The sequence below is a fragment of the Aythya ferina genome (assembly GCF_964211825.1).
Source record: "Aythya ferina genome assembly, chromosome: W".
Taxonomy (NCBI): domain Eukaryota; kingdom Metazoa; phylum Chordata; class Aves; order Anseriformes; family Anatidae; genus Aythya; species Aythya ferina.
In genome coordinates, this window is record NC_140313.1 from 328094 (window position 1) to 354393 (window position 26300).

Genomic DNA, 26300 nt, shown 5'->3' on the forward strand with positions numbered 1-26300 from the left:
TTAAAATAAACCTGCTATGACTAAATTGCAGCAGTGGTACCTTAGAAATTTAGTAACTGCTTAATTTCCATAACATTAAGGTGTTCTTATTACTCCATTCCTAGATAATTGCAATTACTAAACTAAAAGATGAGCAAACTTAAAAAAAAAAAAAAAAAAAAAAGGAAAAGAAGACACCTCCAAACCCTCCTCCCACACCTGGTACCCTAAAACGTCTAATTCATAGCAAACACCTTGGATATCAAAAGGTAACATGCCATAAAGTGAATAGATCTTACTCTGAATTAAAATTCTGTGCAAGGAGGGAGTAATAATGAAAAGTATTATACTTACGGAAGTCAGGAACATACGTCAAGATGAACACAGCCCTGAGGATTAATGGATGACAGAGTGGCCAAAGCCACTAATTAGCTGACACAGAACGGGGGAAAAGAGTTGATGCATGAACAAAAGCAACATCTACAGAGACAGAGAAACTGCCTTGAAAACTGCTGGTGAGGAGCTACATGGTGCAGATGATCTTCTGTGGCCAATGGGACAATTTAAGGACACACAAGGTACAAAGTTGTTTTACTGAGGTGGTAACTTGCAGAGCTTTATGTAGATATAGAAGGCAAATTCACTCACACCATTTATGTGGAAGGTCAAGACAGTCTCCATTTCAATATGAAGAGTGCCTTGATTAGACTACAACAGGCAGTGGCTACAGCAGTTCAAAAGGTGGCCTTGTTCAAACACCTCCTGCCATTAAAGCAGTTGCCTTTTGAGAGGAATAACATGTGAGAAATAACTGGCAAAGAGAACATGAAAAATTCCATTAGGTCAACACTCTATGTGATGTAAACTGAGGATAACATTTTACCCACTGTATTCAGCTATTTTCTTCCCCCAGTCTCAACATCAGGTATGAAGTTAACTGGTTTCCCTGGGCTCTGGTGTCAAGTGGTGCAATCCAGGAACACCAGCTGACGACCTCTGCCACCAGAAGGCTTCAGATCTCAGCTGCGCCAAAATGAGATCCCAGCATTACTTCAGTCAGTACTTCTGACCAGGGGCAACCTGAGTTCCAAAGGGTATTCTGCTCATCTGGTGCCGTCACGGTGCAACCACTGCTCTGACAGTCTCACTGCGTGCGATAAATGGGTAAGAGTACCCTACGAGAGGTTTATGCAGAAGCATAAAACCCTTCCTACTAAACCTATCAGCAGCATCACGATTTCAGAGTGCTATTCAGAAACACTTTAGAGGAGAAATCTTCCATCCTACAGACCTCATACAAAGTGGAGAAAACAGACTGACAGAGAAAGATGCTCGTACAGGTCGGTACAAAATCTCTTACTGCCTGTGTGGTACGGACCTCCTCTGGCAATTTTCCACCACACAGCAACACACGAGAGGCTGCTTAACCAAGGGCAGTGGCAGCTGGTGCAGCGTTACGTCCCAGCTCTGCCTTCTGGGCTCACAGACGAGCACAGCCAGCATAGTAAGCAAAGGCCAAGGACGTGAAATTCAGAATGCCAAACCAAATGAATCCTAAGCCGTCACTGCTGGAGAGCTCTTTATAAGCCTCTCATGTTCCCCTACTTCCATCACTTGCTAAAAACAGGATCACTCTCTGAAGTTCAGTGGTGCATTAACAATAACTTCTTGCATTCATATTTGCCTCTCAGCGCAGAGTGGGGAGGGAACAGAAAAAGAGCATTGGCCTTTCTGAAGGTGTGAACTTCTCCTTTGCCAGACAAGCCTGAGCTTATTTAGACTACCTTCAAACCTGTCTTCCAAACCTATTCAACTCTGAAAAAGAGAAACCAACACCAGTAAGTCACGCAAAAATCCATAGATAAAGCAGCTGGCAAACTAACACAGCCTAGCAGATAATTCAAGATAAAAATAAGTACTATCCTCACAAAATCACCCTTCAGGAAAAAAAGCAAGGCAGTTAGCTCACACAGGGCATCACAACCAGAGACAGCTTTAACAAATGCCTAGGTAGGTTTAGTAATCTATTTTAATCCTACTGACTTCACTGAGATTTAAACGTTGGCTCATTTATGCATGCTTAACTTTTAAAGTGCTTTGCTGGATAGGGGCCAAAAGGAAACACATGCCTCTTACAGCTCATCCGTAAGCAGTGGAATGTTTCACCCTTAACACCAACGATCAGAACAGTTAAAGCAGGTCCAAAAGGCAGCAATACATCGAGAAAATGCATTTCCATCACCACCCCTTTTGAAGTAGGACTCAGACAATAAAGATCTTCCCCACAGACCCTACTTTCGCAGGTCCTTCGTCAGACGATGTGCAGAGGTCTCCTCCCAACCTCTACAGCCCCGTGACCTTTTCTTTACCACGTTCAAACACAGTTACATTTCAAGCATCTCAGGTATTGATCTCCAAAGGTTGGAGCTGGCCCACTGCCAGCTTTAAGCCGTGCCCCGAGACAGCTCCTCGTGCCCAGCACTGCCGCTCCTGGGAGCCTGTCCCATGTCACCAAGGTCAGAGCACACCTGCAAATGAGCACACAAATACAGCCAGCGAGTCCTTTGCCTTCTAGACAGCTTTTAAGGTTTCAAAACAACTTTATATTTCTCATGAAAATGGACAAAATACTGCTGAAACTAGCTGGGATGTCTCTGTGAGGTGATGGAAAAACATCACCTCGGCTTAACCAGCAGGCAGGTTGAGATAGAAGAAGCTAGAAAGCATAGAAAAGTGCAAAAAAAAAAAAAAAAAAAATCCTCTACTACTAAGTGCATAGTTTGAGAAACCTGTACAGGAACAGGGTGCAGGTGTGCTCAACCTGAATTGAAGCTCACAAATCAGATTTGCCCTTCTCGTTAAGAAACAGAAACTTTTTCTACAAAATGCATTTTTAATGGAGTTTTGTTGACTTATTTTTTTGTTGTTTTTAAATTGGAATAAGTAGGACAATACAGCATCTACATATGCACAGATACATCTTGTGGACAACAGTTTATTTCAAGAATAAGAAGTAAAATAAGTTCTCATAGTAATTAGAAAATTGTGACAACACATTGACTAAATATTACAGTACCAGAACATTTCTCAAGCTATACTTTCAATTTATAAGTCAATTACAGAGGATAATTAACACACAGGTACATCTCAATCCTCAGTAAATAGGTCACTATTTAATACCCTCCAAAAGAGATATCAGAAACTCAAGCTCATTTGCAGATTACCTCAAGCATGGCTGTCATTTTGGAAAGAACTACATTAATTTCCACATACATATATCCACTTTTCAGTGCAAATTAATTTGAAGATCAGCAGATCTAGTTAACAAGGCCGTTAATAGCCCAAGCAGAGCCCTCCCTGAGCATCCAGCCAACACGCCAGAGGATTGCAGCAGAAGGTGCCGTTCTCAACTGAGGATTTAAGCTGGTTTGTCCATCACATCAATAGAACAAAATTTTCAACTTTTTTTGCTACCTACTTAATTTTTCTAAAGTAAAGTATTACTTCATGATGAGGGTCCTAATTAAAGCAATGCTGCTTATCAGTGTTATCAAGGCAGGAGAGATTACTGCCTGTATCTGAAAACTCTCTTTAACAGAGGTTTTCTCTCTGTAACCTCACACCCTCATATTTTCATGATTTCAAAGTACCAAGTCTTTTAAAAACCTAAAAAAAAAAAAAACAAACACAAAAAAACATGTCAAAACCTTTTAAAAAACAACAATAAAAAACTTATAAAAACATCAATTTTCTCACAATCTTCCCCAAATACACATAGGCAGGTAACATATTTCTAGGTATTCTAAAACAAAACATTAGAAAAAGAGTGTCTTTTTGATCAAACTATTCAACCTGAACAAGCAAAACAGTTCAGTAAGCAAAACTGTCCTTTCCTGGACACAGACCAAAAGAATCTGTGTTATCTAAAAAGATAACAGCTAGTCCAGACGAGTTCCATCTGTTCCCTTTGGTCAACGAAGTAGTAAAGCACCATATGGAAGTAGCTCGTTTGCCTCTTAGTACAGGATCACCTGCCTTCTGAAGGTGCCTATACCTCTGCATTGCATAGGAAAATTACGGGTTTTAAAAGCTAAAGGCCCTGGAAGCCTAGCTTGCTTTTGGCATCTAGCCCACGGAGAGATTAACTCCACCTTTAAGCTCCAAAGCAAATGCACACACATAGAGGCTGCAGGGAAACAGGCAAGATCTCGGGCCCTGACTTGAAGGCATTGGCTCTCACCTTCTGCAGGCTGCACTCGAAGTAGCTTTACACGTTTTATGTTTGTGTATGCTGGAGTCGTTATCTTGGGCTTTCATAGTTATTGGTTAGACTTTTCCTTTAACCTTTTTATTTGAAAGAACATGAATTCATTTGGCCCAGACAACATTTGAGTAGTTCTTTGGTTGTTTGTTCTTTTAAAATCACCACAAGAAAAACACTGGCTGATATCCAGAAACACCATCCCGCTACTTCAGCCTGAAGAACCTCAAAATTTTCACTCATCTTGCCCGTTCCCTTTCAGCCTTCAGTATATTTTATTGCAGGACTACCTATACAATACTTTGTTTGCAACAAACAGGTACTTTTCTCCCTGACATTTCCATTTAGTGTTCCAGAACAGAAAAAGACCACCTTTCCAGCAACTAGCTCAGTATAAATCTTGTGTGTGATATGAGACAAAAATTATCTTGAGAACAATCCACCACAGTAAGAATCTGATTTTGTTTCCTCTGATTATTTGTAAGCTAGTATTCTCTCTCTCAAAGCGATGTTAGTTTATTAGCTCAGTTCCTCTTCTCATCCTCACCTTTTGCTTTCCTTGCACAGTTCAGCATCTGTCAGTTTCTGCCAAACACTGGCAGAAGCGTACATGCAAAATGCAGTAAATGCTGATTATTAGCTAGATCCAAAGGACAGGAACGTCAATGATTGATCTTAATATATACATGAGGAAGAAAAGAAACTGGAGTCTTCAAGGAGACATTCTTAACACTACATATTAAAACACCACATCTTCACTTCTGTAAAAGCTCCCCCTTCGTTCAGTTCATTTACTTCATGTGTCACCTCATATACTCAACAGCAGGTTGTTACAACATACTAACACATAAAACTTCACTCTAATGCAGTATGTAAAAAGAAATCCCTGGATCCTAGACAACTGAAAGGTGGAAGAGAGAAAAATATTATTTATCATTTGGGGGGGGGGGGGGGCTAATGGATTTTAAAAAATCACATTAAATGATAGAGAACATGTAAATTCATTTTCCTACTTAAGTCTGTCAACATTTTTCCCACTAACAGCTAGGCATGGGTTGTTGTTTTTTTTTTTTTTTTTTTTTTTTTTTTTGTATAGGATGAGCAGCTCCTCTCTAAAAAACAGAGTATTTATGAAGCATATGTTTACAGTAAATCTTGTAACTCCAGAAGGTACTGGAGGAGAAGCAGCTGGGAAGTTCCAAGGCTCTACTATCAAGAGAAACTCTGATATGATAACCAGGATTATACATATTCTGCATCTGAAACAGTAAGTTTCCTGCCAGAGATGTATGGTTGCCTGTGTTCATTAGTTGCTTGACAGCCATATCATAGAATATGAAACTTGAGTTTGTGTTTTTGCATGTATCAAGCTTCTAATGGTAGGACAAAAAAAAAAAAAAAAATCATGCCTTTTCATTCCTAAATCTATCAGTCCAGTTTTGTCTCCTTAGATCTGAGAAGTTTTCCCTGAGAGCAGTATGAACCAACACACATCATATCCTCATTCCCAATACCACCTCTAGACTCTCCGGTCCCTTTGACTCAAAGTCCCCAAAATCCAGAAGATGGATAGGCACTGTGGAAAGTCTCCTATCCAAAGATGATATCTGGTCTGTTCTGAAGACATCACAGCTACTGCTGCTTAGAGAACCTAAGGCTGTCAGAAAGGAGGAATTCCAGTTCAACAGTATCATCTGTAGTCTCTACTGGCACATTACTTTTTTGTGCAGGGGATTGGTAATTCTGTACTTCATGTCTTGAAGCTAATATTCTTGAAGTCCCATTGCAAGAACATGCCTCCGGTTGTCTAACGCTGTCTGAGCAAGTACGGTTTCCATGGTAAACGCCTGGGCAGGAATTTGGTTGGCAGTGACCAGGGAAGTAGTAGTTAGTTGCCACTGGACTTGATTCTACTTGATTGTGAAAAGGATTATTAGTCACACAACAGGTCTGGAGGCAGTTATTTTTGAATCCATGATGGAGGCCTAATTTAGCAATAAGGGGCTTCCCAACATTAACTTCCTTTCTTTCATCCATTGTATCTTCTATTCCTGGATATTCATAGTGCAAACAAACCGTGAAGATCAAGTGTTCCTACAAAACAGAATGGGGGGGGGGGGGAAGGTTATACTTCTCTAAATAAGCCAAATAGGAAAAATTTCAAGAAGCACAATCTACTAATGGAGGAGACCACCGATCTATTTTAGGAGCTAAAACCGCATATTAGTCAAGTCTTAACCACATTAGTTACATGCATGCTGCTTGAAAGGTGGAGGTTCTCGACTGATGTGTTAATATTCTTAAGAACTCTGTGGGATTGCAAAAAGCAATCTACTCATCATAAAGCTTTTTCTGCAAACTCATATTTCATGCTAATTCAAGGTTCAGTTTCCCTCTACTGCTTAAAATGTAGGTAAACCAGATCAGATGTCCCTGTACATGACAGGCAGACAGGATTTCTCAATTATGTTGCAGTCTGGATGCCCAAGATATGCTGCAGGCCAGAAAGTTTTATTTTCTGTTGCTGCAGGGCAACACGACAACAAAAAACCTCCCCTGTTGCCCACTCCTCCGAACATTTTAGAGAACAGAGTAAAATTAAACTTTGTCCCCTTTACTGGCGAAGAACACCTCAGAACTTTACTGAAGACCTCCTGATCTGCTTAATACTTGCCCACCTGACAGTCTTTATTTCTAGAAGCATTTTTATTACAACACCTGCCAGAAGCATTTAAGAAAAGATACCTAGCCATGTCCAGATAAGATGTTCATAACAAAAAGATACAAAAGATAAACTTAACAGCGCCACAGTATGCTGAAGTGGGAACCTTTCAAAAGCCTCATCCAAGTACACAACTTGGAATAGAAATATGTAACATTTTTATCTCCTTCTAATAACTGTAAGATGCAGCTATGTTTCAGGTCACACTCTTACTGTACTACAAGGTACAGGAACATTTCCACAATGTGCACAAGATGATGATCATAAAAATAATCATCCTGTCAAAGTTCAGTACAATCCTAGAAAATACAAAGTGCCTTGCACAATGGCATTGGGATTGCACATGCATTGATTCTCTGGCTTTTATTTTACAGCAGAGGAACTAGTTATAGTCACTAAGTGTTGCTATTAGTCATTCTCCCTTCTAAGTAGCTAGGATTTAAATCTGGTATGTTGCGTATGTCTCCAGAACCTGTTACCTACCATGCAAACAATACACAGCCAACTCAATAGAACTGCAAAGCGACATGATTAATCTATGCTATCTGAACAAACTTGTGAGGAACAATTTATATTAACCCTTAGTTTTTGGAGTGAACTTAGCCTGGTGTAGAGGCAGTGTTTGGGAAGGTCCTTTGATACTAAATAGCTTCCAGTTTCCTCAGGAGTTCCTTTATTGGCCTCTTTAGGATCCACATCCAGGTCCTATTGCAAGAAAGAAATGATAACTCATCTGAAGGTACAGAACTTGTAGATCATAAAACAGTTAGGAACATTTATTTTTTTTTATGAAGTCAACATTTGCTTCTTCTTAAAAGGAAAGAACACCCATCTTGGATTACTTGCAGAAGCTGCTGAAACCACTATTAGTCACAGGCAGAAGAGGTTATTTATTTAGGTTACCCTCTTCTGCTGACTATTCCTTTGAAATCAGCTGAAGTACAGTACCATAACAGCAATTCTGTGGGCTACAGAGACACATCTTTATTATGCACATTAACTGAAATGCTTTCTTCACCAAGCATCAAAAGTGTCCTGTTTATTAAACACCAGAAAAGGTTTCCTGCACCTAAGGAACTTCCAGTTTTACTCTTATCCTTCACCTTACTGCACTGAGCTGAGTAACATCAATGGAACCAGAAAGATCACCCAGCTGTAAAGAAAACACTAAATTCTAAGAAAGCTTGTACTGCAAGGTAGACGTGCCGTAGGCCCAAAAAGAAGCTATTGACATTTAACTCACTCAATTAAATGTAACTACCTAATGTTATAATGACAATAAAAAGGTGACTTTGAAAAAGATGACCACATATAAAAATATGTTGCTGTATATGTACAGAGACAGTCATGTAAGCACCTGGTTTCAGTATTTTAGATTCACTTTATTACAAAAGGTGCAGTTTGACATGGACAGACCTGACAGTTTTCAACTTCAGTGGAGGGAGATCACACCAAGACACCTACAGAAAGCACTTACAAGTGCGAAGTCTGTAACGTAGGCTCTGCAAACTACTATTTCAGGTGGCTTCTTTACTATTCGCGTGTAGATTATCATGACATTGGAAAACTCGGCTGCAAACCCCAACTGAATCTGAACACCACATTTGAATTCGAGATACATACTTTCTGGAAGCTCTGCAAGTAAATAACACATCATTACATTCTAAATAGAAGTATGTATTTTCTATTATTATTCTTTGGGAATATTAAAAAACTTTAGAAGATACAGACCTTTCCTTGTGTACTCCCTCTACCTATTGCTTACATAGTCACGCAGAAGCAACTCTTAGAAGCTAACCTGGCAGCAATATTGTTTGCTAGATGCAGTATCAGAAGGTAACTGACTAACATTGCCATAGAGCTGACTTTTCAACTTCTTTCCAATCTTTCAATTCCAAGGTTTCTTTCCAATCACCATGCAACTAGCAAGGCAACATCTAATGCTACATACATAGAATACTGACCCAAGAATATGTTTATGTATCCGTAATCAAATCAGTAAGGTTAATACAGTACTGTATATTCAGGAGACACAGAGATAGCTTTATAATAAACTTTGAATGTGACAGCACGAAAAACTTCAGGTTCACAACACAAAAAATTCTAACATCTGAACACACTAATGAAAATCAAGATATGAACTTGAATTTCTTCAATTTCTATTCAGAATTATGGCTTATGGACTAGAGATTATAAAGAATGTACATCCTCTTATTTTCGAGGGAACTAGTTTAGTTCTAGTGATGTAACATCCTAATATGACATTCCCACCATTCAAGTAGTATCACCTAAAGGTAGATCATACCATACCATGAGCTTTAGCCCACTGTAGGTTCCGTGCCATACACTCTGCAGAAGATATGGTTTGTTGAATGGGATCAGTTAATGCCCTTTTCTCAGACAAACTGCTGCGGATCTCCAAAGCTTGTTTGCCTTTGGTAAGGTGACACTTGCCCATATCTAAAAACAAGATGCATAGTTTCTCTCAAGATCATTGCTGCTGAAATTCTAAATAAATTGACTATACAATGTAGCAGTGGCATAGCTGCTATGGTTATGACAGTATGAACACTTTGATACCAACTTGTAGTTTCAGAAGTATTCCTTTCAGTTATTTATTCATAAGATGTTGTGGATTAACCCTGGTAGATGGCCAAGCACCACACAACTGCTTGCTTACTCCCTCCCTCACCCACTTCCAGTGGGACAAGGGAGAAGGAAAAGAAGCATAAAAGCAAGAAAGCTTGAGATAAAAAATAAAACATGTTTGATAATGGAAGGAGAAGTGGAAAGACGAAAAAAAAAAAGAAGCGATACAAAGGCACTCACCACCACCCCTGTGCAGACCAACGCCCAGCCAGTTGCCAAGCAAAAGATAGCTAACTTTCCTAAACCTCTTCCTCTCTCTTATTGCTAAGTGTTACTGCATATGGTATGGAATATCTCTTTGGTTAGCTCAGGTCATCTGCCCAGTTGTGTCCCCTCCCCACCTCTTGCGCACCCCTGAACCTATTCACTGCAGAGCAGAGTCAGGAATAGAGAAGGCCTTGATGCTGTGCAAACACTGTTCATCATTTACATACAGCACTTTTAATGTGAGTATCACCAGTGTACCACTGTACTCACTAATACCCAGCATCTGGTAATACTCACAGCAGTTGTCTCACTGCCTGATGCGATTTTTCCTCACGCTACCAAATGCGCACACACTAGCTGACTGAAACAACCAGTGCAGACACACTTCTTTTGAGCAGCTGGAACTCTCAAGCAGTGGGAACACTATGTACTGCGTTTGTATTTTGTTTAGTGCAGTCCTCAGATCTTTTAGAGGTTGCCAGTTCTATTTCTTAACACAGGACTTATCTGCCTTCTATATTACCTCCCTCCTCACCCTCCTGTTTACTTGTTGGGAGAAGACTTCCACTGCAAATCCCAATAGAAGCTGCCATCATGCTCTCCTCTGTGAAATCAGTCTTTGCACTCTGAGCTCAAGCATGAGATAATGTCACACATCAGGATATCTACAGCATGGGACATTAACCTGAAAGCACAGACTAAGCAGTAAGAGACACAACATCTGGGGAAGCACAGGGAAAACGGATGCAGGCAGAGCTAAAGTAGTGTAACATTTGCCATGAGAAGAATGACAGTTAAGCAAATAAGTTTTTAGTAAGAATTGACTAGTGTAGTAAGCTGCAATTCACCTTCTGCAACCTCATCAAGCAGTACAGTAATCTTTTTGTCTTCTAACAGACGCTCCTTCAAGAACTTCATGAAAATTCCATTGGCCAGCCCTGACTGCTGAATCTCAAAAGCTTCTGCTCCTTGGCACCTACAAGATAACCAGTGACAAGGGGAAAACAAAACAAAACAAAAAACAACGCACTGCAACAGCTGCATGACTAAGATCAACATGAAGACAAAAGGAATAACATTTGGAAGTGGGAGAAAGAAGCCCTTATACAGCAGGTTTATGGTCAACCTGCTCTTCATTTGCAAGCAACTCATCCTGGGAAGATTTCACTTACAACCAAGCCATAGACCAGAGGCAATATTAGCTGTTTATGTGAGAGGCTTGAAATGCTCATGGAAGATTTCACTAAAGCTCTTGACTATTTCTGTTCAATAGGTATTTCACATCATTTGAAAACTAATAGCAAGAGGTTATACAGATATCTGCAAAGTAACCTCTTCAAGTAGTTTCATTTGCAGGTGTAACTATGTATTACACCTACATGAAGCAAAAAAAGCAGGGACAGTCTATATGCCACTCTTCTAAAAAATGATTAATTTGTCTTATATATACGTATACATTTTTTAATATAAATTTAATTTGCATTTGCAGAGGAGACATAACTGCAGAGGGTACAGTAGGTAGGTTAAAATTAATCAGTCCCTCAACAGTACGTGACTTCCTATACAAGTGGACAGACTGGTAAGCACCATTAGGAACACACAAGACAAAACTCCCACTTCCCCATCAGCACAAACATTATAGGTTTGAGGGTAAAATTTGCTTTTTCATTCTGTGTGCTTTTAAAATCTCTAATAAATAGTATTCAGATAATTAGAGAATTCCTACAAGTAGCCATTAAAAATAATCAGAAATATTGTCTAGCAGTTTCTGATTTGCTGCTGAATGCAGTTCTCTCACTGGCATTCCCTTACACCTGAATAGGAACATTAAATACCAGGAATATATATGGATATCCATGATCAGTAGACCATGGAATCATTCAAAGAATGAAGTCCAAAAGGTAGTCTGAGGATACAGATACCAATACAAGTTATCAGTCCCTTAACACAACAGTTGGTATTTTCTGTAAAAGATTAGCTACACAATCTCAGTGATATCTTCTGGCTTCAAAATATCTGCAGCACAGCAGGAGAAAAGTTTCCTTACGTGGCGTATCCAAAAACAATGTTGGCTGTAACCTTCAGAGCATCTAAGATAAGTATAGTATCATCATATTCATTTCTGCAATAAGAGGAAATAAAAGAATATTTTGAGAACTAATAATAGTAACCAACTCCATAGTTGTTCAAAATATCAAACCAGCATAGTTTAGAAACATTATTTTTCTCCCACAGTTCTAGTCACTCCTTCTAGACAAAAGCAGCACCATCAACACTCTCCATGGAGAGAATTCAAAGAGTCAGTCAAACATCACGTTAACTATATGAGGGAATGATATATTAAGCAATACAGTGCTAATTTGGCTAAAATCTCTGCAAAAATGTCTTATAACTAGCCACTTTAGGTTATAACATAAACTATATTAATTCTGTCTTTCAAAAGATGGTGGTGTCTGCACAGTTAACATGAGGCTTATGTAGCTAATCGCACAGCAGATTGTGAAGCTGAATTGGGTCACTGGCATTTCATTAGCAGTGAGGTTTAAAAGCTCCACAAACATTAAAGCACTAGCAATTTTCCGTTATGAAACATTCCATAGAGACCAAATTCAGAGGTGCTGGCTGAAGAGCTAATTTCAAGTGCAAGTTTAATAGGACATAGTATTCTCTGAACATGTAAAGAAAACAGTACTTTGTTTAGAAAAAAATGATGAGCCAGTTGATTTTTAATTTCTAAATAAAGATACAACATCCCCAGCATAAAAGCAGTCCACCAAATTCATGCCTCTTAAGAGTTCTAAAATAAGTACTTCACTTGAGCCCTTCTGTCAAATTAACATGCTTTTGATCATATGGATTCTCCTTCCTTCCTGTAATGATAAAGATGGTTAACGATGCAAGGGGAGAAGGGTCATTCTTCTTCTTCAAGATGCCTAATTTCACTTTTATCTAGTCACACTGATGCTTTATAATTTGTAAACCACCACCAAAAAAAAGGGAAGAAAAAGATGTAATTCAAATCAAGAGGCAAGCATCTGCACATGGAAATGGAAAGTCTAGTCCCCAGCTTCATATATCCATCCAAGGCCAAAGACAAAATAAGCCTATGAATAAATTCTATTGACTTTAAAAAAGCTCAGGTGCAGGCCATAGATTTTCAGAACCAGGAATGTTTGAGAACAGTGTATACTCAGCCCAGGTTAAAGATTTCTCTTAAGCTTGAAGTCCAGCTTTCCCTCAAGATCCTTTGCTATTTTCCCAAAGCAAATGTTCAATTTCATTCATTCATTTTAAAAGTAAGCTGCATTTTAATCTCTTACTGCAGTGAATAAACTGAACTTCACAGCTGGTTCCTGGAACTACTATCATTATACTCTCTCCCCCTCTATCACAAACCAGAAACACCCCTCAAACATTTAACAACACTTCTCAGTATTCATGAACTATTAGATTAAATTATACCTTTTCCGACACATATCCAACAGGAATACGTTGAGCCCCGTCTCTTTTTCCTGCATTAATTTGAGGATGTTTTGTACACACAGACAGTTCGCGGATCGGTAGGGATTTGGAGCATCAATAGGAACCATGAAACTGTTTCCATAGTTTTCGTAGCCATGGCCAGCATAGTACAACAAACCTGAGATATCAAACAGATTTAACTGAAAACACAGCTCAAGAGTACACTGCAACATTCCCATCAATTTTAACATGTTAAAAAATTTCATGCGCACTACGCATCTGAGGGAGATTAAGATCCTTCAAGATACTCCAAGTAGGTTTTTTGGTATCACTATGCCTTTGTTAAAACAGGAAGGAAGAGGAGGAGATGAAAAAAAAAAAAGTAACATAAATTTCACAATGTGCAGAGAAGTTAAAAAACAAAAAAAACAAAAAAAAACAATTTTCAACTCATGAAACAGAATCAATTCGATATTTATATCAATCACACAAATAAAGATAGCTAAATACTCTTGAAGTGTTTTAAGTAGAGTTATGACCTCTAACAGAAATAATCTGTTATCTACTATATATAACTCTCAGACATAAGCAAGGAACCGTGCCAACTGTAAAACAGCTTCTCCACATGTGCAACTACAAAGCTTTGTGTAGCTAAGAGTCAGTGCAGATTTTACAGACAGAAAAGATAACCCTGAACAGTTTGGTTGGACTTTTTTTTTTTTGTAGAGGAAAAACTGCCACCTTTAGAACTATTCTCTTTTCTTTTTAAGCTTACTATTATCATTGGCAATTCTTAAAATTAGTTTAACAAGAAAGAAAGAAAGAAATATATGTTTTACACTATGACAGCTTTTTTTTTTTTAATTTTTATAGGGAAAAAAGTATTACTCCATGGTTATACTTGATAGGATTCCAGAGCACATTTGTATTACCAAATTACCAGCAACTCATTTTTATTTGATGACATTTATATCTCTTCACAGTTGCATGAACCCATAACTCCTGCTATACAAAGAAATGATTTCCTAGACACAGCAAATTATCCTCCAATCATCTTCATGTGTCAATACATAAGGCTACAGTAGTTTTGAAGATTTAAAAGTCTTCAAAAAGCACAGATTTAAAGATTTAAAAATCTTCAAGATTTAAAAGATTTAAAAATCTTCAAAAAGCACACAACAATTTTATATAAAGAAAATAAATCATGTAATTAAAAAAGCTTTTTGTAATTCTGAAACGGGAACTACAATCTATAAGTTAGATTTAATCCATATATGAATTAAAACATGAAACATTAAGGTCACATCAGTTTGCAGTAAAATTAGGCTATCTTGGAATTAATGACTTCTGCCAAAACATGCCAGAAGCTTGTATTGTCCAATGAAATTTTCCTGTTTCCAGTGCTGTTTTTGTTTATCAACAAGTTTCATTTTTTAAGAGAAGTTTTTATTTATCTATACAAAGCAGTCCATGGGTCAGATATTCAATTAGTACATAGCACTGCAATTAAATCAAAGTCAGCACAGACACGACAATTTATGCTAACTGTAGACATGGTCTTGTTATGCCTTTATTCTTACTAAAAGCAGCTCTGAAATTTGTATCACAATAGAACTTGAATATTTACTAAAAACAAGCCTCACCTTAACATACTAAAAGATCAATATTCAAGTCAGCTTGCGTAGGTAGACATGCTACATGCTCTCCCTTTTCATTACCGATACCTATAGCAACTGAAAATACTTCTCTTGCACAGCCCTGCCTGCCCTGTAAAGGAATACCAAGATACAACTATATCCCTTCAAACTAAGCCTTGCGTTTTCTTTTACTTGTAAGCTCTCAAGTCATTAGCACCTATGCCAAGACCTTGCTAACCGCTCCATTCAATCAGCAGTGCTCGATTTCTTTTTATGGGAAACTTGCATAGTCAAGATAAGCAGCAAGCAAGTGCATACAAGGTAAACTCCAGGACTTAAGGCTTCACTTCAAGAGCTTAATGGCTATTCACCTGCCAGCATCTTGGAAAATGACCTTTTAATTAACTCAAACTGTTATAAATGTCTAAAGGGCACAGAATTTTAAATGTGTCATTAAAACATTAGTTTCAAACAAGTTAAAAATGAAGTGCCACCATCAGTGATCCCGTGTCACACCTTAAGTGAAAGGGACTCCTATATTTCTTTTCCACAGAGTTTGGATCTGGACCTAAATTGAGGATATATTTGAGATCATATATCTGAGTATGTGTTAGGTAAGTAATTGGACTGACTGAAGGAAACTAGTGTCTTAAATTTAAAAACATATCAGTTTATCTTCAGTTTTTGCAAGGTTTACTATGTTAAATCAAGAAAAAAAAAGCAGAAAAACACAAAGCTAACATCTTTGAAATACTTCGATTTGTTTTTCAAGCCCAAATTAATCAGTTGGGGCTATGTTAAAACAGAACATTTACTTATGTTCCCATTGCCTCCTCATTGGATTGTTTTGCTTCCTAACAATGAAGTTAATAACTTGCTTTCTTTAATTAAAAAATCAGTTAGAAAGGAACAGCGGATATGGACTAGTGGAATATATTATACATAAAGCAATAAATCCCAACAGTACCATTCCCCACAGCTAAAAGTTACCTTTTTCCAACATGTCCCACAGATTACGTTCAATGAGGGCAAATCAAAGTCTGCTGTGAGATGGCTTCCTGACAACAGGACTTGCCATCCCTTTGAATGCAGACGGTAAGTAACAATATTCACATGCACCCGTCCATCCGAAACAAGGAAATAATTGCTAAAGGACTATGGAAACCCAGCAGCAGATCTGCCCAACTCAATCGATGGCACGTGGACCTGGCTCACTCACGGCAGTGGCCAAGACGCCTGCACCATACAGCACCAACCCAGTCACCGCTCTAGCTGGTGACCTCCAGCTTTCCTCAGCTTTTTGCCTGCTGCCAGTGGAGTTTGCGCTGCAGCAGTCACAGCTCCATTCTCACAGGGCCCTACGCTAATACCATGTTGTCTTTACAATACCAGAGAGAGAAAAAAATTGATGCCAACTTGAAGTTTTTACTCCATGTGACTGCAAGCACCCTGAGGGCTGTTTCCTTCATGTCAGATCAGCAAGGCTCCTGTAGCACACTCTGAATGGCAGCTGCAAATAAGCACCCGTCAGCCAACAAAAAAGCTCGGGAGCAAAGACAAGCATCCAGAGCTACAAAATACCTGGATAACGCACCACAGATTCATGCCATTTCCATTCTCAGCTTTGGGACAGCTGTCCTCAACTCCATTTGTGCAGGAGGATTTTTTATTGTTACAGAGCACTCGGAACACGAAGTCAAGCAAGCAGAAGTGCCTTGACCTTCATCCTACCGAAACAAACTGAATATAGAGGTGCATGCTGTCTTTTTACAGTAGAAAAAGTATTGGAAAGGGCAGGAACCTGATATATCAGAGCCTTTTCCCAATGAATAGGAATATTTCAGAAATAACTATGTTTCTTTTTTATTTATTTATTTATTTATTTATTTTTCCCTTGAGTGGATAACTGCAGCGTGTTGTTTTTTTTCCTAAGTACCTTCAACAGTTAATCTGTTGAGCTCAAGATCAGAAATAAACCTCTGCATACCCAGAGTAAGCAAACATGTTTGGAGGGCCTCATTAGACACTTTGGCACAACAATTTTAAGTAGGCTCAAGTTCCTCACAGACGTCAGCGTCTAAGTGATATCAGCAGCTTTTTTTTTTTTTTTTTTAAAGAAAAAAGCCTAACTATTTTTAGTCTTTAAAATATATAGGTTCATGCTTTTCTCCTTCGTAGGATAGAATACTAATTGCACATTACATTTAATACAACATAAACTAAAACATTAGAGGAGACCATCATCATCATGTTGTTTACTAGTCTTGCTCTTAAGGAACAATATTTGAAATGCCAGTTTCCTGGCAGTAAGCAGCAATTACCCAATGTCATACTAGGCATCACAAGTATGTGTAACAAGGACTGATCAGGAGTATCTGCTATGCTTCTGTTTGGAGCTATGCCCACTAAAAATGCAATAAATCATCATCTATTTGTGCCCTGACAGCATCTTTTATATGCTTTAAGACATTAGTAGACACTATCCAGAAAGAACAAAGCGATCACAACATAGTTATTGTCAAACACTACTGAAAGAACACTCTGCTTTTCTTTCAGAAATATCAATTTGCTGGGAAAATATAACTGCCAAAACATGGCTTATAAGAGCTTTCATATGTTGCTGGTGAGAAACTTGTTAATGCCTTTCAGTACTTTATTTTCTAAATTCTTGTCAACAATTACAGAAGAAAAAAAAATAGAAGGTGCAAGAATCTAAAAGCTCACTCAAATGCATGAGCCCATCTATCCCCCAGGGTACAAAACCAAAAACAGCTACCAGAAAGTCTACTAAACTTTACTGCCATAATTAGTCCCCATATCATACGAGTTTTGGCTCCGATGTAAATGCCCAAATGTCAGATCATCCAGTTCTGCACAGAGCATCAGGTAACACACCATTTAAAAAGTCATACTAAGAAATAACTTGACCTTGTGTTACAAAAAATAATTGAACAATGTTTTCTTGACTGGATATTACTATAAAAATTCTGCAATTTAAACAGTACAATTGGATGAGCTTTCTGATCTCTGTTCTAAAGGATTTCTACAGTTATTTATGCAAACAGCATTTAGAAAAAATGACAAAGATGGGGGCATTCAGCAGCACGCTCCTCAGAGCCCACCAAAACATTTTTTTTTTTTTTCCCCAATTCAAGTTGTGTCATTCTAGGCCTTTTCCACCTAAGGCATCAAGGTTTTTTGCTGAGTGGATCAATTCCATCATGTCCCAGCCAGCACAGCCACTGGTTCCAACCTTGTGCTTTCTCTCTCAAAGCTTATTCATAAATTCTTTGTCTTGCCTAATCATCTAAGAATCAGTGCATACCAGCACAACATGTATCAGACTTGATTAGTCTTCATCCAAGAAGGTGGCAACTGCTACGCAATATGTAGAGGACAGCTTAAAATTCTTATTAATATTATGTTACAGGTATCTGATAAATAAATGTGACTCCAATTAACAAGAACATAGGGGAAAAAAAAGAGATGTGTTAAACACACACCTTTCAGTATGCTTAATTTTTACTCCTGTAACTTAAACCAGTATTGATAAGATGTTGCAGAACAATTATTAAAGTGATGGTGCAATTTAGAGGGCTGTTGCCTGGTTAAGCAATGTAACTGCGTATTAAGTTTCCCACATAATGTGCACAGAGAACACTCTGCATTCAGACTGTCCACAAAGATGTGAAACAATAGCTGTATCTGAGTTTGGAGTAGAAATACAGCTTTGGAGAACTTTTTCACTCCCTCTTTAAGACTTTATGAAAAACTCTGTGCTTGCCAGGCCAGTATCATGACAATTGAAAGAAACCTGCAATCCAAAAAATAAGGATTTCTACTTAACCTGAAAACTTGGCAGAAAGAGAACAAAACATGATTTCCCCCCCGACTCCCAACACACCTGGTATCAGAGTGCAGCTTACTGTCTGTCAAGGCAGAGAAAAGCACACCTCTTCCTCTGTTCTTTAAAGATCTGGTGAGCAAGGACTAAGAGAGCACAGCATCCCCTCCCAAAGAGCTCCAGAAGGATGGAAGTCCAGAAGTAAAGAGCAGTCTGTAGACAGCCAGTAGAAAGACAGAGGATGAACAGAAAGGTCCCAGTCCCATGAACAAGCTCAGAACATACTGCATGCTGTACTTCTGGCTGTTCCCCACTTCCTCAGCAGAAATGCAAACTAGGAGCCTGAACACACCAAGGGGCTGGTCAACCTTAACCAAAACAGCAACTTGTAGGCACAGGAAAGGGGGAAGGAGGACAGAGAAGGTGTTTAAGAAGAAGGTATTTAAAAGATCTCTTAAGACCAGCACAGACTGCTGTTCAAGACTACACGTAGTCTTGCATACTGCAGTTACACATTTTTGACTACTCTGCTACGAGCTCTTAGCTGTAACACAATAATACAGAAGACACAACACTTGCTCTTGCTTGTAAGATTAGCAGAAATGTGCATTTTCTGCAGAGTACATTGTCAAACACACTACACAGATGCAGCAGCTGTTGGCAGACAAACACACTGATAGTATCGAACACAGAAGTACACTGCAGTTTTAGGTGTGGTTAAAGAAAAAAGTGCAAAGATTTTATCTGTTCCAATAATAAAGTAACAGTAATGTTTTTAAACTAAAGTCTAAGGATGCTGGTGGGTGTGTTTAACTTTTCCCACTCTACATACATACTATTTGCAATGAAGTTTGTTTTATTGTCACATACAGGGAACTGGCAGAGGTAGATACAAGATGTTTGTGTGTTTCACGTCATGAAACTGACCTACTTCAGAAGGAATCCCACTTGTTCTTACCATATACTCCTCTGTCAAGGAGAAGCAAAAATTCATCCACAGCATTTCGCATCTCAGACTCAGTAAGATCCAGCAAAGAAACAACTTTGAAATCCATCTGTCTTAGCAAGTTGGTCAATTCATAGACATCCACCATTGGAGCCTTGAGTCGGGGGTGATTCCAGTAGTTCATATTTCCAATTAAGAGAGCTACTTTGTCTGTTGCTGCAAAGACAAAGGGAAAACAAAACAGCAGCACATTTGTTGTATTCCCTAGATTCAGTACCTTAAATTTAATTTATATCAAAGCAACAATAGTATCCAACCTCACTTCAGGCACAATACTTGCAAGTCATTCTGTATCAGCTATACAGCTAACTCAATTCTCATTCAAAGAACAAAGAAACATTTCAGCATGTTCTGACAGTCAACATATCTGAACTGTGAGGCATTTAAGACTGGATAATTTACCAAGAAGTGAGTCACTAAGGCTATATGTCATTTAACTTTTCCTGAAAGCACAATTACTGAATTCCTCCATACAGAAAGAAATTTAATAAACATGGAAATTCTTACGCCAAGTTGCTAAAGGTATGGCCGGTTATATTCCACCTCTCCCACCCCTCAGGCCAGCATTATGACAACTGAAAGGAACCTGCAGATTCACAAAATCTTGTGCTTCTTAAAAATAAAACAAAGCAAACAAAAAACCACCACACACAAAAGACCACTTTCATATCTCCAATTCCTACATTCACATCTTGCTAAAACATAGTATGTTTGAAGTAGAAGCTTTTACTTAAATAACAGAAAACTTTATTTAGGTCAGAAGTAAAAAGTCATTTTTTTCTGTTTGTTAAGGTTTCTTTGGTTGCTAAACAAAAGGTCCCTTTTCTTTGGGCCTCTTCTTCTGTTGCTGTAGTTAAAAACTGAGAGAAGATGAATTTACAAAACTGGGAGGGAAGTCTAACAATGTTCTTATATCCTGAGATATATTCATGCTGATTTTAACACAGCCAGAAGTATTTCTGTCCCGAAGAAACAGAGCAGCTATGAAACAAAAGAAAAAAAAAATCTACATTGACAGAAGTGCTTCAGAGACAGGTAGTCTCATTTTTATCCAAAAATTTTACACCAAGGTACAGAAAGGCATTTATTCAAAGTAAGGCACTTCTCCTCTGGTTTATTTGTTACTTCTCCTCTCCAACAGGAATTTTTGTCCTACTGCTCTGGTTGCAAATAGGATCATATGACTGCCCCAAATCTGCTTCAGAGCCTGTAACCCCACTAACCAGGAGACAGCCTTTGTCCATAGCCTCAGCATCTAACATTTCAATTCCTTTAGCAAGATTCCCAACTTGCTTTTAACATTCTTACAGCTGAAAAACCTTCAAGGTCTTGAACAGCATGGACTATTTTAATGGCAGAGAAAGATGTATAGTGACAGTAGAAGACTGATGTTGAAAAACACTTTTAAAAGTGTGAGTTTGCTATACAATTTAGAAAAGATGAGCCAGAACTGCACTTACACTCCCCCTCATGCTGATGAGCCTGAGAGAAGTAAGATTTTGACATAGTCTGGCAACCCTTCCACCTGGTTTGGCACTGACGAAGTCAACTCGCCTGACCACAGTCAAATCTATGATGCAATGTGAAGAATGTGATTAAAAAAAACCCACCAAATGTTCTTCAAAACACCTATCCTTATCCATCTACCTCAACAAGCTGCAGCTCAGGATCAATGCCTCCACGCACTGTGCACAGTTGAAGCTGAGTTTGCAGGCACAACATACTCTCTTAGCAGACAACACCAATCCCTTTACTCACCTCACCCTAATGCCATGATCTCCAACCACAGAAGTATTCAAAATAATGGTGTAACACACTTGTTAAGGTCACAGCCAGAGGAATTTATAACCGTAAACTGAAACAGGCGAGAAGTCATAGACACTCCACCAAGTCACTAAAAATCTGGTGCCTTCATCACAGCTTACTACTTAAAGGGCAACCAAACATTATAAAGGGCTATAGAAATGCAGGCGTCTTCCTCCCTGCAGCTATTTCACAAGTTATTTCATAAGCAATGACAGAAGAAGCAAAATTCAGAAGCAACATTACCTCCTAGATAAGAAATAAAAGCGTTCATTACAACCACAAAACTACTTACCAAAAGGTCTGTCATTTGATTGTTCTTGTAGGTCTGCAAGAAATCAATTACAAGAACAGATCATCATTAAGTACAATCATAGTTGTCAGCAACAGAAAATGAACTGCATGTTCCATAAAGCAACAGTCTACTAGGAAGGCTTTAATAACTTAATTTCTTCACTGGTTTTAAGAAAATAAAAATGCTTTTTTGTTGCTGTTATTTACCTGATTTCTTTGACCTATAGCAAACATACCCCAGTAGGATATGAATAGCTAGTCCTATTTATTAAGAAATGTTAGAAACTTGTGGTATTATTTTAAATTTTACAAACTGTATGTCAGCATTTTCAGTAATGTCTGAGAGTTCATATTCTCCAAATGAAATGCAGATATGTAAGATGGAGATAGTAGCAGAGATGACAATTGAATATGTGCAAAATCTTTTATTTCGTACTTCACAGAGGAATGGTAAAGCCAATGCCCTGCAAAGCCTAACTCTGGATAGCATGTCACAACAACACTACTGAACTATCTTTCAGTGACTAAGCCTTAGCAGAAGTAAACAGATCTTTGATGTCTAACCCAGGAAATTATGACTTCTGTGATTTGATATTTTAGGAACCCTATCAGAGATAATCCCTGATAGGGTATTATTTCAGAATTTGTTTCTATAATAAATATCAAACAGGCTTCAAGTCACATGAGCTCACTCCAACATTGAGTTGGTCTATTTCATAAATCCATCTATCATTGGTGACAGCCAGACATCTTATACTTCATTCACTGTAATCATCTGAAAAAGCAGCAACATAGTAAAACTTACAGCCCAACAAAGCCACGGACAAGAAAACAAAACACAATTTCTTCTGTATTTACATAAGTAAAACATAAACTCTTTACATAAAAGAGCAGCTTTGTGTGATTTTGAAAAGCAACTCTATGGTTCATTGCTTATCTACAAGTTTGTTTATTGGGACCAGAAAGTGGTACTGCCCCTACCTGTCACTAATAAATCCCCAGTTATAAAACACATCCAAATAATGTAAACTAAATATTGTAACTGAGCTAGGCTTCAGTGAATTGTAACATGAAATGAAGATGTGAAATTAAAGCTTTTCAAAACATAACACTTACCTGTTTTTTGAAGATCACTTAGATCTTCTGTGAAGAAATGCACCAATTCATAGTTTAAACAAGATGCAAAAATACATATGCTATTAATATATATAATTAATATATCTATATCTCTCAACATCTTTTGTGTTTTAAAAGAAATTATAAGTGCAGGGCACAAAAACAGTACAAAAATGAATATTGCAAAAGAAATCTTGCTTTCCCTCCTCCCCCACCCCCCCAAGCTTTAGATCATGCTATCAAGGCAAAGAGAGAAGCACGTGCAGAAGAAACGTTACATCACACATCAGTGTTTTAAAGCACACTGAAGCTCTTAACCCACATATGCTTTTCAGCAATGCACTTAGTAATAAATCATCCCAATAATTAATCTTTAAAAATTGATTGACAACTAAAGAGTTACTTTACCTTCTGTGCACTCCACTGCCATAGATTTCCTTCCTTGTGTTTTAAGCGGGGGGAAATTGGAAGACAATTGCTCTCAGTTATGAGAGTTAGCACATAAAATGGAAGAAAAAAGTCACTTCCAAGCTTCTCTGTAATCTGGCTCATTTTACAGCAGTATAAATCTTTCAGCACTGACTGTGATACTGTACAGTAATTATTAGTAAAATTCAGCAGTACTAGAATGTTCTTAGGATAGGAAAGAACTTTTCATATGAATTATGCAATAGTAGTCCCAGATAAATATAGAAGCTATATAAACAGATCTTCTCTTTAGTTTACTGCAAATACATGCACATGCCCTAAACAGTGTTATATCCATTTATTTCACTTGCTGTGAATAATCTCACCTGCCCCAATTGCTAAAGAGCTCAGTGTAACACAGTTCAAATCACTAACAAGATGTTAATGAAATCAAGGTTTAAACTGTTGTCAGAAACAAAAATATAAAGAAAACAGCTCACCATCTGTTGTCAAGCTACATTCATACTAGCAATGCCAAAAAGCGGTAGCATTTCTATGCTAGCTACCTTAAAAACCCAAAGCACTTTATAACTTACAGAACTGTAAAACTGCCTCTGCTGTCAGCAAGCAACACTATTTTAACAAAGGGATGCACTAAAAATATAGAAGATTATGTGCTTGGCTTAATACTAGAAGTCTGAAAAGCAAATTCTGGTGATAGAGAAGAAATTGGTAAATCAACTGACCTCTATCAAACTGAAAAACTCCTTACCTACAACAACTTCTATCTTCTTGCTGTCTTGGTCTTCCTGGTCATTGAACACGTGACACCAATATGTTCCCCCATGTTCCATGTCCACACAAGTTACCTATGTGAGCACAATCATAGTCATCCTGCCAGGCCCCAGGCCCCCAGATAAAACAGTAAAAATTAAAAGCAAAACCTAAACAAATCCGCAATTTTCTGATACCCTCATTCTACAGAAAGCTGAACAGCATACATTCTAGAAATGCTTTCAAGAATTGAAGAAAGACTGCAAATCCACCTAACAGGCCTGAGATACTTTAAGCATTAAATGTAGCAGCTCTTACAAATCACAGAGCTTTGCAGTCTGGGATAGAAATACAAGCTTTCACTTTTACTGGTACTTCATCTTTGTTATGTAAATAAACCTCTCTAACTCAAAATACACTGTAGCTGTCCACCCCATGACCACCACCTGAAACACCTTCAGGATTACAATTCTGCACCCTGGAGCCTCAGAGCTATATTGGCATTTGAGTAACAAAACAGGATAGCTACTTAGAAACTGTATTTGCATAAAAGGTTATCAAGGCTATGAAGAAGTTATTTTCTTCAAGGAAGCTTTATATGATAAGCTAAAGGTGATTACATATTAACCCCCCAAGAGCACTCTGCAGTAACTTACCATGTAGACATTTTTGCTCCCATTTGCCAAGGGAAATCCATTTCTGAACCACTGATATTGAGGAATTGGGTTTCCAACAGCTCTGCATTCTAATACCAAAGCATCTCCCACTGTCAAGTTTTGTGGCTGAGGCTGAATACAAATGCATATCTTCTTTTCAGGCAAACTAATTAAGCTCCCTTCAAAAAACAAAGGAAACAATGACAGGAAAGAAACTTTTCCATCTGTCAGTGTGCTTGTCTTGTTTACTTGTAGTGCAGTTAACCCCTCACTCCATTTCCACAGAATCTAGGTTTGCTTACGTGTCCAGGCTTTAAGCATACAAGTGCTATGAGCTTCTGTATAAGGTAGGACTTTTTTCTAGTGGCCAGGAAAGCACTGAAACTCATTAGGTTCTTCTTTACCCAGTATCTTTATTCTCAGACTGGCAGCAAACAGATAGGCAGTGGACAAAAATTCCTGATTATCAGACCAGAACCCATAGGACAAACATGCATAAAAGACTGCGTGTGTAAACACACTAACAGGTTACAGGGCTCAGGTTAAAAAAAAATAAAAAAAATTGATTTTTCTGGTACAAGAATCCTTTAGGAATTCAAAGGATTCCAAGACACTGTTTTCCATCTATTCTTATCCGCTATTCATAAAATCATAGAATGGCTTGGGTTGGAAGGGGCCTTAAAGTTCACCCAGTTCCAACACCCCTGCCATTTCTTCCTAATGTCTAATCTAAATCTATCCTCTATTAGTTTAAGACCATTCCCATTTATCCTAACATTATCTAGCCAGTAGAGTCCCTCTCTCTCCTTTTTATAAGACTCCTCGAAAGGCCCCTATTGTGGAACTTTGTTTCTCTTCTGCTTTTATAGCCAGTACAAGAGCACAATAATTGAGTATCACCCTTTTAATCATCCTTCTCTCATGTCTGCGCAAGACAGTGACGGGGACCTGAGTTTCTCTAACAAGCAGGAAGGCAGACTTTCAGAAGACCATATTTGTCCAATAAATGCTCACTCGAACGCAAAAAAAAAGACTTCAGCTTCAAGGTACAAGCCACACGGAGATGTCCCGCTATAAAAAGCTTCTGCCACTCACTGTGAGATGCACCCTGGAGATCGCAAACTTCCAGTCGTGCCCACTGACTGAACGCAAATGAAGATTCACTGTTCACTCGACAGATGTAGAAGCCAGCATCGTTTACTTTCACTGGATTCAAAACCAGTTCTGGAGAATTACCATAGGGAACCTGAATCACACACAAACCAAGAAATACTTTGATTTAGTTTGATTTAAGCTAAACTAGGATCAAACATTAGAATATTTATTCATCAACTCCTCAGTATTAGAATATTTATTAACAGCAGCCTCAACTTCCGTACTTGCTTAAAAATTTTGAATGAGAAAATCTTGCTCTACATGCTTGGTAGCTTAGATAGGGACTTTCTTCTAGGCATTATTCATGTGCGCCTATTTAAGAGGATT

The 26300-nt window shown here is 38.2% G+C and overlaps 1 protein-coding gene across 2 annotated transcripts in view; it reads right to left on the minus strand.

The window, feature by feature from the left end:
* Window positions 1–2852: 2852 nt before the first annotated feature.
* The window catches only part of LOC311426531 (mucosa-associated lymphoid tissue lymphoma translocation protein 1-like), a 28554-nt gene continuing 5106 nt past the window's right edge, over window positions 2853–26300 (minus strand). The window contains exons 4-17 of one of the 2 annotated variants that reach the window (XM_084502947.1): window positions 25914–26064; window positions 24819–24997; window positions 24161–24257; window positions 23389–23421; window positions 22981–23007; window positions 21866–21898; window positions 19720–19923; window positions 13281–13458; window positions 11866–11940; window positions 10667–10794; window positions 9273–9422; window positions 8440–8597; window positions 7542–7667; window positions 2853–6334 (exon numbers count right to left, since the gene is read on the minus strand). In XM_084502947.1, the coding sequence (XP_084359073.1) occupies window positions 5873–6334; window positions 7542–7667; window positions 8440–8597; window positions 9273–9422; window positions 10667–10794; window positions 11866–11940; window positions 13281–13458; window positions 19720–19923; window positions 21866–21898; window positions 22981–23007; window positions 23389–23421; window positions 24161–24257; window positions 24819–24997; window positions 25914–26064 (2001 nt within the window). In that variant the 3' untranslated portion in view covers window positions 2853–5872. The remainder of the gene's footprint in view (window positions 6335–7541; window positions 7668–8439; window positions 8598–9272; window positions 9423–10666; window positions 10795–11865; window positions 11941–13280; window positions 13459–19719; window positions 19924–21865; window positions 21899–22980; window positions 23008–23388; window positions 23422–24160; window positions 24258–24818; window positions 24998–25913; window positions 26065–26300) is intronic. The other variant, XM_084502948.1, reaches the window with a different exon arrangement.